The sequence below is a fragment of the Budorcas taxicolor genome, chromosome 17 (assembly GCF_023091745.1).
Source record: "Budorcas taxicolor isolate Tak-1 chromosome 17, Takin1.1, whole genome shotgun sequence".
Taxonomy (NCBI): Eukaryota; Metazoa; Chordata; class Mammalia; order Artiodactyla; family Bovidae; genus Budorcas; species Budorcas taxicolor.
This window is the reverse complement of record NC_068926.1, coordinates 70,332,028-70,347,679: the sequence shown is the minus strand read 5'-3', so window position 1 is coordinate 70,347,679 and position 15,652 is coordinate 70,332,028. Positions and strand designations below refer to the sequence as shown.

Here is a 15,652-nt window from a genome sequence, read left to right as displayed (position 1 = left end):
CACCCGAAATTGTGGCTGAAATGATCCTGAAATAGACATGGCCCTGCTTTTCTGTCCCCATGCTGCTCCCGGGGGTGGGCCTGCTCAGAGCGTCTCTTGGGCGGGTTACCTGCACCACTGCCGCTGAGCAAGCTGACTGAGAGTTCCTCCGTCCCAGCGAAGCTCAAGAAGGACGTGCTGTCGCCAGGCTGGCGGGAAGTGCTGTGCCTGCAGAGAACAAACAGAGCCCAGCTGCCTGGCTTAATGGGGATCATCACCTCTTTTATCCTGCTCACCCTGTCTCTGGGGGGTTTTCATCGAAAACAGGCCTGAACGTTTGGCCACATGGGCTGGCAAACACTGAGATCCACATCACAGCCGCCAGGCTTCGGGATTCAGAGCGCATCCAGCTCTAGACTCCCACCCTGGTACCCCAGCTGCGTTCCCATCACCATGCCAGATGCCTGCCCTCTCCATCCTAAGCCTGCCCCTGCTGATACCCACAGCGGGACATGAGGTGCTTCAACAGAGGTATCATGTTAACCGGTTAAAGAGGGTCACGCCCTGCTTGTGTCCCACATCCAGCCCATGGGATGCTGGGATGACTGGAAAGGGGCCAAAGATTGCTCCTTGCAAGAGTAATGCATCACAGAAGATCCAGCATAGCCTGGGCTAGAGCAGGTCAAGGTTTAAATGACTTTCTTCCTAGGCTGACTCTCTCTGGATGCCTTGTAACACATTTAGAACCCCAGTTCAAAAAGACTTGTTTCTATAAACACAGGCCTTGGTCTCCATTGCTTTTACTTCTTTACTTTTTATCAAGCAAAATTTTAATAATATAGAAATATATAATAGTCCTTGATCAAAAATATCACTTGAAAGTCAGTAGTACCCATCTTATGATTTGCAATTTGTCAACTTTTGCTATTAACTAAATTCTTATACAGTGGTTATTTTGAGATCCTAAACAATGCAATAAAATATGAAAAATAATTAAAAAGATAAATATTTGCAGTGAAGGCATGACTCTAATTCTTTTGGGATCCATTGCTTTCAGCATTAACCCAGCAGTGGGATTCCTCAATGACCAAAATGACAAAAGTCACAGACTGACTGCCCAGAACACACAGCAGGAACCACCTGCCCTGGAATTCATTTTCACCCTTGACTGAGGATCAGAAGTAACTCATGTCTGCGGTTGACAAAGCATGTTTTGAATTAAAGCGGAAGCTAAAGCAAGGGCCTGGGGAACATCTTTGGCAGAAACACCCCAGGTTCTCTGTGTCAACGGGCCCAGCGAAGGGGACTGACAGAGGGTGCTGCTGCAGCCCCACCACGTCCCCGAGCCTCCCGGACGTGACGTGTCATGGGCGGCCTGTTCCGCCATCACCCCGGCACCTCCCAGAGCCCCAGGCCCAGCCTCACCTGCCGGCGGCCTCGTGGTACGCCAGCTCCAGCAGCTCCGCGGAGGAGTGGGTCAGGTCCCTCTGCCCGCTGCCCTGCAGCTCTGCCATGTTCTGTCGGGTCTGGTGATGGATCTGAATGGCCTCTCCGGACGGTCCTATCCAGACAGAGACCCAGTGACCCATCACCCCCCAGAAGCCAGAGCCACACACTCTGCCTCACACTGCCTCTCTTCCTGCTGCTGGGACATGAGCGCTGGAGAGGCTGCAAGGCAACCACAGCACAGAGGAACACCATGTCCTCAACCCTCTGGCTCCCAGACAGGACATCACCTTCTCGGAGCAAGCCTTGTCCTATGAGGCCTCAGCCTAAGAATATTGCAGGGGACTTCCCTGGTGGTGCAGTGGATAAGAATCCGCCTGCCTGTGCAGGGGACACAGGTTCAATCTCTGGTCTGGGCAGATCCCACACACCTTGCAGCAACTAATCCTGCAGGCCACAACTACTGACCCCATGCTCTAGAGCCTGAGAGCCACAAGAATAATTCACCAAAATGAGAAGCGCACACACTGCAACTAGAGAGGAGCCCCCACTCATCGCAACTAGAGAAAGCCTGCACACAACGACGAAGACCCAACACAGCCGGGAGTGATGAGAGAGAGAATATCATGGGAGCCTCTGTTTCACACACATCAAGTGAGATACGGGAGAGAAAGACAGCAGCAGAGGAGGCGGGGGCTCCTCCCAGGAGACTCAGCCTGAGTCAGGCAAGGAGGACACACGTGGCGGCCCCTGCCTCCAGGCGCAGAGAAGGGTGAGGCCAAGCACGGGCGGCTGCTGTGGGCCAGCTCTAGGAATTCCTGGCCGGGGCTCTCTCCCAAGAAAAACTTACCCACGGGGAAAGTGTGCATCCAGCGCCTCCTGTTGGATGTGAGCTTCATGGGCATCCGCGAGGGCGCAAAGGGGTTAATCAGTGCCCGCTGGGGCGTGTACCCGCCAGGGCGGACGTGCAGCATGGACTCTGCGCTGCCCACGTGGAACCTGCCCGGCGCGCTGGAATCCCGCTGTGGTGGCTCCATCATGTTCTCCAGGACGTCTGCCGGTTACCGTGGGGATGAGGGGGGAGCACAGAGAGAAAGCACAGGGTCACAGGGAGAGCAGGACTAGGCAGGAGAGCCTCCGAGGCCGACAAGGACCTTGGAGGGTGCACACGTGAGGGAAATGAGGGAAATCGCCAAATTATAAAGAAATGAAATTCTGGGTTTGTTTACTTTTTAAACACTTAGGGAGGTTCTGGTCCCTAAATTACTAGCCTAGTGAAGCCACACCCAAAGCCGACGGGGAGGACCACACATTGCCTGGATACCCCAGACTCTGAGCTGGATGCAATGACTCCATGGAGCTGTCTCCTCTGCGGATGGGGTGGGTGTATTCTGTATACAGGAGGAACAGTTCAGGTAGGTATTCGGTGACCAGAAGGGGGGACCCTGGCAAAGACAGGCAAAGTGTTCAGTTCACTAGACCCGTCTGATTTTCCTCTTAGGCTCACAAGGAGAGGGCAGTTTCCAGCCCCTTTGCACTGGGGCCACATAACAGTTCGAGTCAGCAGACAGGCAGAAGTGACCTGCTCCACCTGAAGGTCTGGACCACTGACGATCCACTCATGATCCCCATTCTCTCCCCTGCTGTGGAAACTCTGGAGACCTGTGTTGATGACCAAGGCGTCCCAGGATAGAAGGAACCCCAGGCGCTAGCTAGGTGACTGGGTGGACAGAAACCCCCTCCCACTGATGCAGAGGCCTGGAACATGAATAAGCAATCCATGTGACTGTGTTTAAAAAAACAATAAATTCACGGGAGGAAAAATGAGGAAATGAGTGTATCCAGCCTTGACCAGGCAAGGAGATGGCACGCTATTTAGACCCAAGCCGTCCCACCCAATGGCAGACAGGTCCCTAACCTGAGTGGATCAAAGAGCCGAAACCTACAACCAGGTGCCCTGGGGAATGTCGCATGCCCACCAAGCAAACACCCAGGTTAGAAAGTGGGTCCGAGGCCTCCCCTGGTGGTCCAGTGGCTAAGACTCTGCGCTCCCAGTGCAGGGGGCCTGGAGCCGATCCCTGGCCGGAGACCTAGACCACACGGGCCACAACTAAGAGAGATCCGAACGGCGAAGACTGGAGTGCTGAGTGCTGCCACTAATACCCGATGCAGCGAAATGAAGAAAGAAACAGAAGACTAAAGCGGCTGCCCAGCCCTGCCCTCTGACCTCGAGTGCTGGTGTAGCCCAGGGAGCTGCTGACTTCGTACTGGTGCAGGATGGGGTGAGGGATCACCAGGATGTTGGCGCTCCTGCCCAGCGAGCTGTCGTCGGAGGCCTGGCTCCTCACCTCCTCCGTGGGCAGCGTCCGGCCGGGCAGCGAAGGGCTGGACGAAACGTCACAGGAGCTGGCGCTCTTCCGGCTGTGACTCTCCCGCTCTCGCACAGACCTGGCAGGCGGGAGACCAAGTCACTGTCTCCAGCCCGGGCTACATGCAAGACCAGTAATGATAACCCCCCCATGGGATCTCTGGGTGGGAGGTGACACAGGAGGTACTCTGCCCTGAGCAGCTCCGGGAAGAAACAGGAGAAATGATGGATAGTCCTCCTGTGGCCGGAGTGCCGGGATCAGAGCCTTAGAGAAATCCCTCAGTCTGACGCCACCTCATCCCACCATCAAGCTCGCGTCACAGAGAATGGAGTTTTGACTTGAGGTCATCCAGGAGGAAGCACACAGCACCAGCTGAGACATCTCCTGGCATCAGAAATTGAATCTAAATCTCACTGGGCCTCCAGAGACAATCACCAGTTTACAGGAGACTCAGAGATGACAGGGCCAGTTAAACATAATAAAGGAAATAAAGAGCCAGAGGAAGAAAAAGCAAGACACTCTGCAGTCACAGAAAGGACACAAGATGAACTGCCACACGTGCTTCTTCAGATCCCAACTCAAGCAAACTAACTGTAAAAACTGCATTTTTGAGACAATTGGGAAGTCTGGAGAGGGACTGGCTATCAGAGGATATTAGCAATTAGTGTGAATTTTGTTACCAGTAACATAGGTACTGTGATCATGTTGGGTTTTGTTTTTTGTTTTTTTAATTCTTATTTGTTAGAGACACACGCCGAAGTATTTACAGGTTAAAAAAAACAAAGGGTATCTGAGATCTGTTTCAGACTACTCCAGCGAAATTTCAAATGTGGGAGAAGTGATAAAACAAGATTGACAACATGCTGATAACTGTTCACTTTACTAGTCTTTGAACGTTTCCTTAATAAAAATTAAAAAAAACAACAACAACAGTATGCCCTTATTAAAGCATGAAACTCCCTGAGACAGAAGCCTCTAGGAGTGGCAGGAAGAAGGATCAGAAGAGAGAAGTCCGATGGAAGCAAAAATTCAGAATGAAAGAGTCAGCAACTGCCCACAGGGCTGCCCCTGTGGTATCAGAGCTATTCTCTCTCTACCTGGAAGAGTTTTAAAGTGAGAGCTTAAATGGAGCCTGAAGATAGACCCCAAGGGCAGACTGCACATTTCATTATTCCAACAATAAATATTTGAGCACCAGCATATGCTCAGCCCAGTGGAGGGACAGAGCACCAATTAGGGCATGGTCTATGTCTGAGTCTCTGGGACATCAGGTCTTGCCATCTTTGGTCAGAAGAAAGAAAACCAAGAATCTTGGACCCTGAACATGTTCTTAGATGCCCTGAGGTGAAGCCCTGAGGCAGCACCCACATGCAGGGAGCTGCTGCTAACAGCACTTACTCTGAGCTCTAAGCACTCTCGAGACCAGACATCAGGATGAGTTGAGGGGAGTGGACAGAAGACGAGCATGTGGCCACGAAGGGCCCGTCTGTCATGATGTGAAGAGATGGGAGGTTTTTCCAGCCAGTGGTACTGAGTTACAGCACACTTTCCATACTAAGAAATGCAGAAAATAGACTGGCAATGCTTGGTCGATGAGGGGGAAAAAAAAAAAGCTAGAACTCTGTTTCCCACATTCTAAAAAAAAATTCTACACAAATCACTAAGCATAGAAACTAAGCCTACAGGGACTTCCCTGGTGGTCCAGGGGTAAGGGCTCCAAGTTTCCATTGCAGGGAGGTGTGTTGTCTGATCCCTGGTTTGGGAACCGCATGCCACAATGTGCAGTCAAAAACAAACAGACAAACAAAAACCAAGATTAAAACAACTAGGAGAAAATACAAAATACACATCTCGGATCTGGGATGGCTTTCTTACACTAGACCCAGAAATGAGTATGTTGGTAAATCTAAATACATCACAGTGAAAAACTACTGTGTGACCCAAATGCCAGGGAGCAAATTCCAAACACAAGAGTTAAAGAAAGAAAAGTATCTTGCCCTCTGGGAATAATAAACCTAAAAGAAACTCTGGACACTAGGATCAATCTATTGCTCTATCTAACTTGGTAGCTCAGATGATAAAGAATCTGCCTGCAGTGCAGGAGACCTGGGTTTGATCCCTGGGTTGGGAAGATCCCCTGGAGAAGGGAATGGCTACCCACTCCATGATTCCTGCCTGGAGAACTCCATGGACAGAAGAGCCTGGTGGGCTACAGTCCACGGGCTCGCAAAGAGTTGGACACCACTGAGAAACTAACACACTTTCACTTTATCTATTAGGGGCTGCTCAGTGGAATGAAGATTCTAGAATCCACAAATTGCTCCTCTTGACTAGAAAAAGCAGAATGCTCTCCTTATTTGTGAACACTTCATCATAGCAAACATAGCTAACCAAACAGCTAGGCCAGAGAACGGGAAAATGGACTCCCTAATGATATACATACTATGGCTTCCATTTGGCTAATTTTCATTTAAGATATTTTCAAGGTTGCTCTCATGCAGGTCCCTCCAGGGCCTCGGGTTTTCCTAGTTAGTTTCTATGTCCACCCCAAAGCACATCTGGCAGAGAACCTGCAGGTGACGAGGCGCTGAGCCCGGGAGGGGCCAGGGAGCCTGAAGACTTGTGCGTCGTAAGCATCGTAATCCACCTGGATGGGAAGGGCGTTCTCAGATTCTTTGGGGGTCCCGAGAGCTGAAACACATAAATAATACCAACTGTCATCAAAACACACTTCAACAAGAGGCCTTCAGATGGTCTGCATCAAAATCTGCAAGGTATAGGTCGTCATCAGCATCTCCCAGTGAAAAACAATGAGATAATAGCCCATGATCAGGTTGCGAAGACTAAATGATTTTTCCATCAAAATGATAGAGAAATTACTATTTACAAGCACTAAGTAAAGGCCAGATGATGGCACCATTTCCTTCTGTGATCCCATTGTTAAAAAACAGCATCTTAGTGGGGTGGGGGTGAGTGGGAGGGAGGCTCAAGAGGGAAGGGATATATGTGTGGATACAGCTGATTCACACTGTTGCACAGCGGAAACTAACACAACACCGTAAAGCAATTATAGTCCGATTAAAAGAATAGAAAAACCAATAATAAAAAATAGCACCTTGAGGGATATGTTGGAGAAGGAAATGGCAACCCACTCCAGTACTCTTGCCTGGAGAATCCCATGGACAAAGGAGCCTGGTGGGCTACAGTCCATGGGGGTCGCAAAGAGCCAGACACAACTGAGCAACTATGTGTGTGTATATAAACAATGTGTATATTTAGTCCTTTAAAACTTTCCACTTGATTCCTATAACCAACCTAAGGAAAATAAACACAAGATTTTGAAAAAAAAAAAAAAAGAAGAAGTTTTGTTATCACTCACTTTACAGTGGGTAATGACAAAAATATATACAGTCATTAAGGGACCTTCCAAAGGTCACACAAGGGGAATTCAGGTCCCAAACTTGGCCGCGAACGTTTTATGCAACCTCACAAAATCCTGTTGCCATGGCTCAGTTGACTCTAGAAGTGATGAAAGAAGGAAAAAAGTACTCACATGTATCACGGCCATTTTTTGCTTTCTCAGAGGTGGGCTGTAAAGTTAAACAGATAGTTAATCACTCCTGGAATTTGCCCTGCTATTTATTTATTTTTTTAATGCAGAAGACTACAAAATGTTAAAACGAATTTCTCAATTGCTACTCATGACCACTGGGGAACAGAGGGCATCTCAGGGCCAAAATAGCAATGTCAGGGACAGTCCCCAAAGGCTCTGCTGGTCAATGAAACCTACCTTCTGTCCTGCCAGTTTAATTCGTGGTGTGAAACTATTACAAAAGAGCTGGCTTTTGGATGTGTAGAAACTGTGAAAGAAACAGACAGGGTCACTCATCTAAACCCCTTTCATTTTATGATTTTTTATTTTTTTAAAAAAAATTTTTGACAGTGCTGCATGGCATGTGGGATCTTACTTCCCCTACCAAGAATCAAACCCAGGCCCCTGCAGTGGAAGCGCAGAGTCTTAACCACCGAACCACCGGGTAAGTCCTCAAACCCCTTTCGTTCTAAATCTCCAGACACAGTCGGAATCCCAGCCATTGATCAGCTCTCCTGGGAACGCTCACTCAGCCCTCACTGATCTTTCCAATTCTAACTTGGCTTTGTAACTACTAGGAAACATTGGTTACGTCTTAAATTATTGTTCTATTCCTTTTCTCCATAAATTGTCTCATGTGTGCTGGTCCTGACTTCTAAGTGGTTTAGAACCTCCTCCTCGAGCTGAAATCAGCAGGAACACTAAGGCCTGGTCCCAGTCAACAGGAGGCACAGGGAGCCTCCTACAAACAGAGAGGCCCAGGCCCAGCATCAGTCATCTGTGGGCTGCGGGAGTCGGAAACCGGTGCGGAAATAAGTCCTTCAAACTTGGTCTCATGCGTCTCACCACAGACTGTAATTATGTCAGGGCCATGGCTCTGCATGTAGAGAGACCTGAAGCAAATATTACAACTTAGAGTTTCCACATTTTCTTGACAAAAGATTTTACGGTAAGAGCTCAACAGGTTTGCAGAAAAAAAATGGCAAGGGAGCTAACAGAATCCCTGATCACCTACGGGTGAATCCGGCTCTCGCTCACCTGTGGTTTATCCAGTGAGGGATGTTGTAGTCGTCCCCCAGACGGGAGTCGTGAGGGGCACTCCGATTGTGCAGCTGAAAGGGAACAGAGCGTGGACCAGGTGAGCTGGGGAGCAGGCGGGACCCGGAGCCCCCCAGCTTCTCCAAGTCTCACTATTCAAGACCACCCTGCACTGGAGCCTGGCTTTTAGCAAGCAGTGCGAGATCAGTCACCTTGAACAACGGGACAGCGTGCAGCGGCTGCTCCCCCATGCACACCAGGTCCACACCAATTCCTAAGGAACAAAAGGGAGAGTTGGTGGGTGCGCGTGATTTAAGTGGGGTCAGGGTTCGAGACACAGCTGACTTACAGCGCTGCTCATGGCAGGTAAGAAGGAAATAGGTGCATTCCGTCTTTCTAACCTTCACCAAGTCTCCCTGCACCTGCCGCTAATCAGCGCTTGACAATCCACCTCTGACTGCCTCGCAGGTCGTGATCTGTTGAGCAGACCACCATGCGGAGAGGTGGAAAGGCCAGAGAGGAAAGGGAACCCTGCCAGCTCAGTAAAAAGCAAAACAATTCCGTCAGTTAACAGAGTCTCTTTACTGGGACTCATGTTCCCAACTGCGTCTTGCTGTTGGACACAAATCAAGCTGGGGGAGGGGCGCAGCTTGGGGACGCCACGGAGGGAGTACCAGGTGATCTCTGGCGCTTCCCAGGACGGGCCAATGGGCGCTGGATCCTGGAAACAACACCAAAGGGGTTTACCAGCGTCCAGTACGTTTGGGACACTCAGGGCGCTGGTTGTGTCCTTTAGAGGCAAACAAGACACTCTGACACCTTCACACGGGCAACGAGGAACTGTGCCTGACTGTGCATTCCCAAGCTGACCGACCATGGAACTCTTTTTGTCACCTGACGTTACTCAGGCCCCCAGTCCCGATACTCAGAGCCCTAATGCTAAACCAGGCTGTAAACACAGGGACACAGGGCAGCGCCCTGGGCGCATTACCGTTATCTATCATCCGCTGCTTGGTCAGGATCATGAGCAGCCGGTCCACTTCGAACACGCCCACCCCAGGTGTGATCACCACAGACATCTGCCCGGTTCGGTCAAAGTTGCGGTTGATGTAGTGCTTGTCAAACACTTGAAACAGAGCAAAAAATCCTCCGGTGAAGATGCTACAGCTTCTCAGAAACCAGCCAATGGCAAGCGTTCCTGTGCTCATGGACCCAATTCGTCCACATCCCTATCAGAACGCCTGCCATCTCCTGGCCTGAGTTCACGTCTGTCCTTCCCCTTCGATGTTCAGAGCTTCTTGTGTATAGCTCTATGTCCCTATCCCCTTTGTTAATTCCCCTCTTCAAGGGCGTATACCTAGCCTGTGCAGCCTTGTGTGAGAAGTGAGAGTGTTGGTCGTTCAGTCGTGCCCAACTCTTTATGACCCCATGGCCCACAGCCCGCCAGGTTCCTCTGTCCATGGGATTTCCCAGGTAAGAATACTGGAGTGGGTTGCCATTTTCTCCTCCAGGGAGTCTTTCTGACCCAGGGATAGAGCCCATGTCCCCTGCATTGCAGGCAGATTCTTTATTGTCTGAGACACCATGCCCAAATTTCATGCAGTTAATTTAAACCATCCATAAATGGATCTGCATTGCAACTTAGAAGAATCAAATATTAATTAAAACAGTATTCGCTGCTAAATGTTACATGGCAGCCTGGAGGGGCAGGGTGTTTGGGGGAGAATGTATGTGTACGGCCGAGCTCTTCTGCTATACATCATGCTATTAACAATGGTTCCTCTTGGGAAGGCTCTGACAGTGGAGGGAGAGGGGAGATTTTTATTTTACTTGAAGTACTTTTCTAGCATTTGAATTCTAGGAACGTGGGTTCCTTCTGTCATTAAAAAAGAAAAGGTAGACTTATAAATTACTTAGAAGCAGTTGAGGGATGGAGTGGAAAGTAATAAAAACACAGTTCTGGGGAAAATAAAGGACCCACGGAGGATGGCCTACAGCTCTTTACCCTCGGGACGGCATGAGACAGGCAAGTCAGCTGCCAGCAGAAGCCCCGAGACCAAATGGTGGCCATGCGACCCGTCCAACCAGGACTTCCCTGGCAGCCCAGTGGCTAAGAATCCGCCTTTCAGTGCAGGGGACATGGGTTCAATCCCTGGTGGGGGAACGAATATCCCACATGCCATGGAGCAACTAAGCACTGCAACAAAAGATCCCGCGTGACGCAACAAAGATCCTGCGTGACACAACAAAGATCCGGCACAACGCAACAAAGGTCCCGCACGACACAACAGAGATCCGGCACGATACAACAGAGATCCGGCACGACGCAACAGAGATCCCGCATGACGCAACAAAAGATCCCTCATGACGCAACAGAGAGCTTGCATGCGGCAACTACGACCCAATGGGCCAAATATATAAATATATGATTTATAAAGTTACTGCTTGCAGTTAATCTGGGGGGTAGGTAGCCAGGGGCATCACCAGCTTGGCCTGGGTCTCTTCACATCAGTAAAGAGAGGTCCACAGTCACATGGTCAGCGAACGCCCACACACCGCGGCTGCGCCTCACTCACCGTTGAAGGAAAGGTTGATGGCCTCCAGGTAGTTTCCTTGTGCTGAGGTAGCATTGTCTCCATGGGGAAAGCCCTCTGCAGCAGAAGACACAGACAAGGAAAAACATCTCATGAAAGATGGACTCGTAAGAAAGAAGCGGAAGGTGCCTGGCCCCACAGGCCCCCGCCCTGCAGAGGGGACAGGACTGAGCCTACTGCACACGCAACGACCAGCGGGTCCCCGACCTGCAGAAGGGACAGGACTGAACCTACTGTACACGCAATGACCAGTGGGACCCCCAACCCGAGACAGACACCTGGCCAGAAGCAGAAGCCCCACTCGGCACTGGGAGGGAGGCAAGCAGGAACCTCTGCGTCCCCCAGCCTCCACCCGACCCCTCTCCTCCCAGCACACCTCCCGGCACCTAAGTGCAGTACCTGCCTGTTCCAGTCGCACCAGCACTGGGTACTGGATGAAGAGCTTTTTGATGGTCACGAGGAGTGAGGTCCACTCTTCCCTCCTCTCGTTCTGCACCACCACCCTGAAAGGAGCACCATCGCAAGGTGGGTACTAAGCAGCGACAACACACGGGACATCGGGTCCCTTACAGGGTTTCACGGAAAGGGGATGAAGGGATGCCTGGAGCTGGGATTTATCATACAGCAATACATGATGAAGTCAAATGTGTTTAACAAACATTATCAGACCGGACTTCTCTAACGGTTCAGTGGTTAAGCATCCACCTGCCAGTGCAGGGCACAAGGGTTCGATCCCTGGTCCGAGAAAATTTCTTATGCTGCTGGGCAACTAAGCCTGGCACCACAACAAAGAGTCGCCCCTACTAGATGCAACTAGAGAAAGATGAGCACAGCAATGAAGATTCAGTACAGCCAACAATAATTAAAACGCTTTAAAAAAATAGCAAAATTGAGAGGAGGGTTACAGAGACTTTCCACATATTCCCTCCCCTAACACGTGTTTTGTACTCCCCTCACCTGACTATGATCAATATTCCTCATGGGAGTGGGGCATTTGTTGCAATTCCTAAACCTACAGGGACACATCGTCATCTGAAAGTCCCCTTATTCTTTAGGAACAAAATGCTTTCGTATCTGTAATTTGCTCTAAAGTAAAACACACACACAAAAACACAGGTGAAGCAAACATGGAATGATATTAACTGTTTTTCCAGGAACTGGGGGTATGGGCTCATTATATTTAGCTCATTCTTCTTTTCTGCGAGAATGTGAAATTTTTCACAATAAAAAGCTTGGGAAGTTCAGAAGCAATGTGATACCCTAAATTGGATCCTGGAATAAAAAAAGGTGCATAAGTGGAAAAACTGATGAACTCTTGAGAAAAGTCTGAGATTTAGTTCATAGCAATGTACCAGTGTGGGGCTTCCCAGGTAGCTCAGTGGTAAAGAATCCACCTGCCAAGCAGGAGATGGGGGTTCGATCCCTGGGTTGAGAAGGTCCCCTGCAGAAGGAAAAGGCAACCCACTCCAGTATTCTTCCTAGAGAATCCCATGGACAGAGGAGCCTGGTGGGCTACAGTCCATGGGGTCGCAAAAGAGTTAGACAAGACTGAAGCAACTGGGCACACACCAGTGCTCATCTCCGAGTTTGAACAGAGGCGCCTTGGTTAGGAAGTGTTCGGAGGAAACTGTGTAAAGGGTACCTGGGGACTCTCTGCTAACTTTGCTGCTGCTGCTGAGTCGCTTCAGTCGTGTCCGACCCTGTGCAACCCCATAGACGGCAGCCCACCAGGCTCCCCGTCCCCGGGATTCTCCAGGCAAGAACACTGGAGTGGGTTGCCATTTCCTTCTCCAATGCATGAAAGTGAAAAGTGAAAGTGAAGTCACTCAGTCGTGTCCAACTCTTAGCGACCCACTTCTCTGCAAACCTAAAATTATTCCAAAGTCAAAAGGTTAATTTTTTAAGTTAGGTAAGAAACAACCAAGGAGAAAAATAGGCGCAAAAAGCAAAGCACTCAAACATACTTGTAAAAGTCTTCATAGAATCGCCCTTTGTGATCCTGCCTAATTGAGGCTCGGTTTATTTCAGGAAATTCATCTGAAATAGAGAAAACAACATACGTAGATCAGATTGAAGAAATTCAGTTTCTCTGCTCCCCCTTCTGGATTGAAGAACTACATCACACAAACACACAAAAAAGATAACTATATTTCTATTAAGTTGGGAAAAGTTTTCAATTAGCAATAATGGCACCTCAGATAAACCTTATGGGCTACAATACTGCTACTGCGCAAAACTAGGTTGGTTTTAAGATGGATCACAGCCCAGAGACTTCTTGCATTGACGAGTGGACTGAGTCATTTTTCACTCTATCCTCTTTTAACTGAAAAATTGGGAGAGATGGAGCAGGAAAGAAAAAAATGATACAGAGTGAATCAGGATGGACATGTGGAAAGCTTAATAAAAAAAATAACTTTAGGAACAGTTAGAGAGATTGGGATGGACACGCACACCCTGCTCTATTTGAAATGGATAACCAGCAAGGACATACTATGTTGCAAGGGAACTCTGCTCAATGTCATGTAGCAACCTGGAGAGGAGGGGATTTGGGGGAAGAATGGATACATGTGTATGTATGGCTCAGTCCCTTCACTGTTCAGTTGAAACTATCACAATATTGTTAATTGGCTCTACCCCAATATAAAATAAAAAGGTAAAAAAGATATAACTTTGTAAGAGAAAGTTACTCACCAAGAGATTTCGCATCATAAAAAGTCCTGGAAAAGAGGACCACTGTCACTTCATGACTGCAGTTCTTCTCCTAGGCATGAATACAGAAAAAGAGGGCTCAAGTTTAATCCATGTACTGCACCGTGAAGCAGCCTGCGTGAACACAGCAGTCTCAGCTCTGGGAGGCACAGAGGCTCAGGCACTGGGTCACCTCCTGTAACTGGAGGCTGCATAATACAGGGGACAGAGTGCTAGGCTGACTCGTGGCCCTGAAATTGACCACTACATGACCTTGGGAAAGTTATCTGAAGTCACTGCAAATCACTGGATTTCCCTGGTGGTCCAGCGGTTAAGACTCCACGCGTCCACTGCGGGGGGCACGGCTTTCATCTGATTGTGGAACTAAGGTCCTGCGAGCTACGCAGCACAGCCAAAACAAACAAAAAGCTGCAGATCACCGATAAGGTGGTGTGCCGTCTCCTTGCTGCGGTGCGCAACAGACCAGCCCACTGTCAGAGGGTCCTGGTATTTGTACCTGCTTCACGGTGTTTCTTGCTGCGGTGTGCAACAGATCAGCCCACTGTCAGAGGGTCCCGGTATCAGTACCTGCTTCATGGTGTTTTTTAACCTTTTCAGGACTGTGGTTTAGAGAAGAACAGAACCTAGGGTAGTGGGATGCCAGAACCAGACACTCCCGCCTACTTCCAGGGTCACGGGATGGGGACTGGATGCTGCTTGAGACGCAGGGGTTGAAATCAAGGCAGAGAATTACCTTTGGACTGGGATGGGGGCGAGTGAGAATAAACATTTCCATGCAACCGGGAGTTCAATGTTCTGGAAGTAGGGTGTTTACAGATGGCATGAAATTTGGCCTGCACCAGGGAGTCAGCAAGCTCAGTATCAGTTCCTCCTGGTCTTTGCAAACAGAAACCCACACTAACCAACCTCGACTCAAACTCAGCCTACTGACTGCACGATTCAGCAGTCATCATTTAAGGAAGACAACATAACGCACACTGCATGTCACCTTACGCTTCTCACAGCTCTCTCTCAGGCAGACAGAAATTCCTAAATACAAGCCACAGGGCCAAGGGCACAGCTTCACTAGCCACCAACTCATTTATTGGACATCTGGCACTCCAAATGCAGCTTCCAACTCATCAGACTGAGGTGCCAGTTTTAGACAGAAAAAGTGCCTGACGGGGGGCTGGCATGGGCATGTGAGCGTCTCAACTCATGTGTGACGGAGGAGGCGACATACAACGGGGTTGACGTGGCTCAGGATGACAGAAACACAGACAGGATGGCCTGGGGGTTACGATCCCAGGAGAGCACTGGGGGATCGGATGGAACAGGACAAGAATTCTTGTTCTGCTTTTGCAGGCTACTGATCCCAGGCAGGGTACCTGACCTCTTTCGGCTGTCCCTTCCCTCTCTGTGAAGAGTGATGAGAGAGAGGATTCAGTGGGATGATGTAGGTAAAACACGACAACATCCGGCGGCGGTGGCTGTTGTTCAGGCACTCAGCCATGTCCAACTCTGCGACCCCACGGACTGTAGCCCACCAGGCTCCTCTGTCCATGGATTTCCCACAAAGAATCCTGGAGGGGGTTGCCATTTCCTTCTCCAGGAGATCTTCCCGACCCAGGGGATCAAACTCACGTCTTCTCCACTGCAGTCAGATTCTCTACCATCTGAGCCACCAGGGAAGCCCTTGGGTAGTATTGCTATTTTAACAATATTAAGTCCTCTGGTCTGTGAACATGAAATGCTTCCATTGATTTGGGTCTTTCCTTCAGCAACACTGTGTAGATTTTAGTGCACAAACCTCGCACCTTCTTGGGTAAATTATTACATAGTGTTTTATGTCTCTGATGCTCTTGTAAATGGAATTTTTAATTTATTTCTCTTTAAAATTTTTAATTCCTTGTTTTAATTTCCTGTTCAGATTGTTCGCTGTTGAT

At 49.3% G+C, this 15,652-nt stretch overlaps 1 protein-coding gene and 1 pseudogene across 4 annotated transcripts in view; both read right to left on the bottom strand.

Moving 5' to 3' along the window:
- The window catches only part of DEPDC5 (DEP domain containing 5, GATOR1 subcomplex subunit), a 71,360-nt gene that overhangs the window by 40,732 nt on the left and 14,976 nt on the right, over positions 1-15,652 (bottom strand). For all 4 annotated transcript variants that reach the window (XM_052655146.1, XM_052655149.1, XM_052655147.1 and 1 more), the window contains exons 11-24: positions 13,710-13,779; positions 12,983-13,055; positions 11,418-11,521; positions 11,001-11,075; positions 9,416-9,550; positions 8,637-8,698; positions 8,425-8,498; positions 7,585-7,654; positions 7,348-7,384; positions 6,365-6,485; positions 3,653-3,873; positions 2,276-2,479; positions 1,405-1,540; positions 110-207 (exon numbers count right to left, since the gene is read on the bottom strand). In XM_052655146.1, coding sequence (XP_052511106.1) covers positions 110-207; positions 1,405-1,540; positions 2,276-2,479; positions 3,653-3,873; positions 6,365-6,485; positions 7,348-7,384; positions 7,585-7,654; positions 8,425-8,498; positions 8,637-8,698; positions 9,416-9,550; positions 11,001-11,075; positions 11,418-11,521; positions 12,983-13,055; positions 13,710-13,779 — 1,480 coding nt within the window. The remainder of the gene's footprint in view (positions 1-109; positions 208-1,404; positions 1,541-2,275; positions 2,480-3,652; positions 3,874-6,364; positions 6,486-7,347; positions 7,385-7,584; positions 7,655-8,424; positions 8,499-8,636; positions 8,699-9,415; positions 9,551-11,000; positions 11,076-11,417; positions 11,522-12,982; positions 13,056-13,709; positions 13,780-15,652) is intronic.
- LOC128062667 (uncharacterized) lies at positions 13,127-13,256 on the bottom strand (annotated as a pseudogene).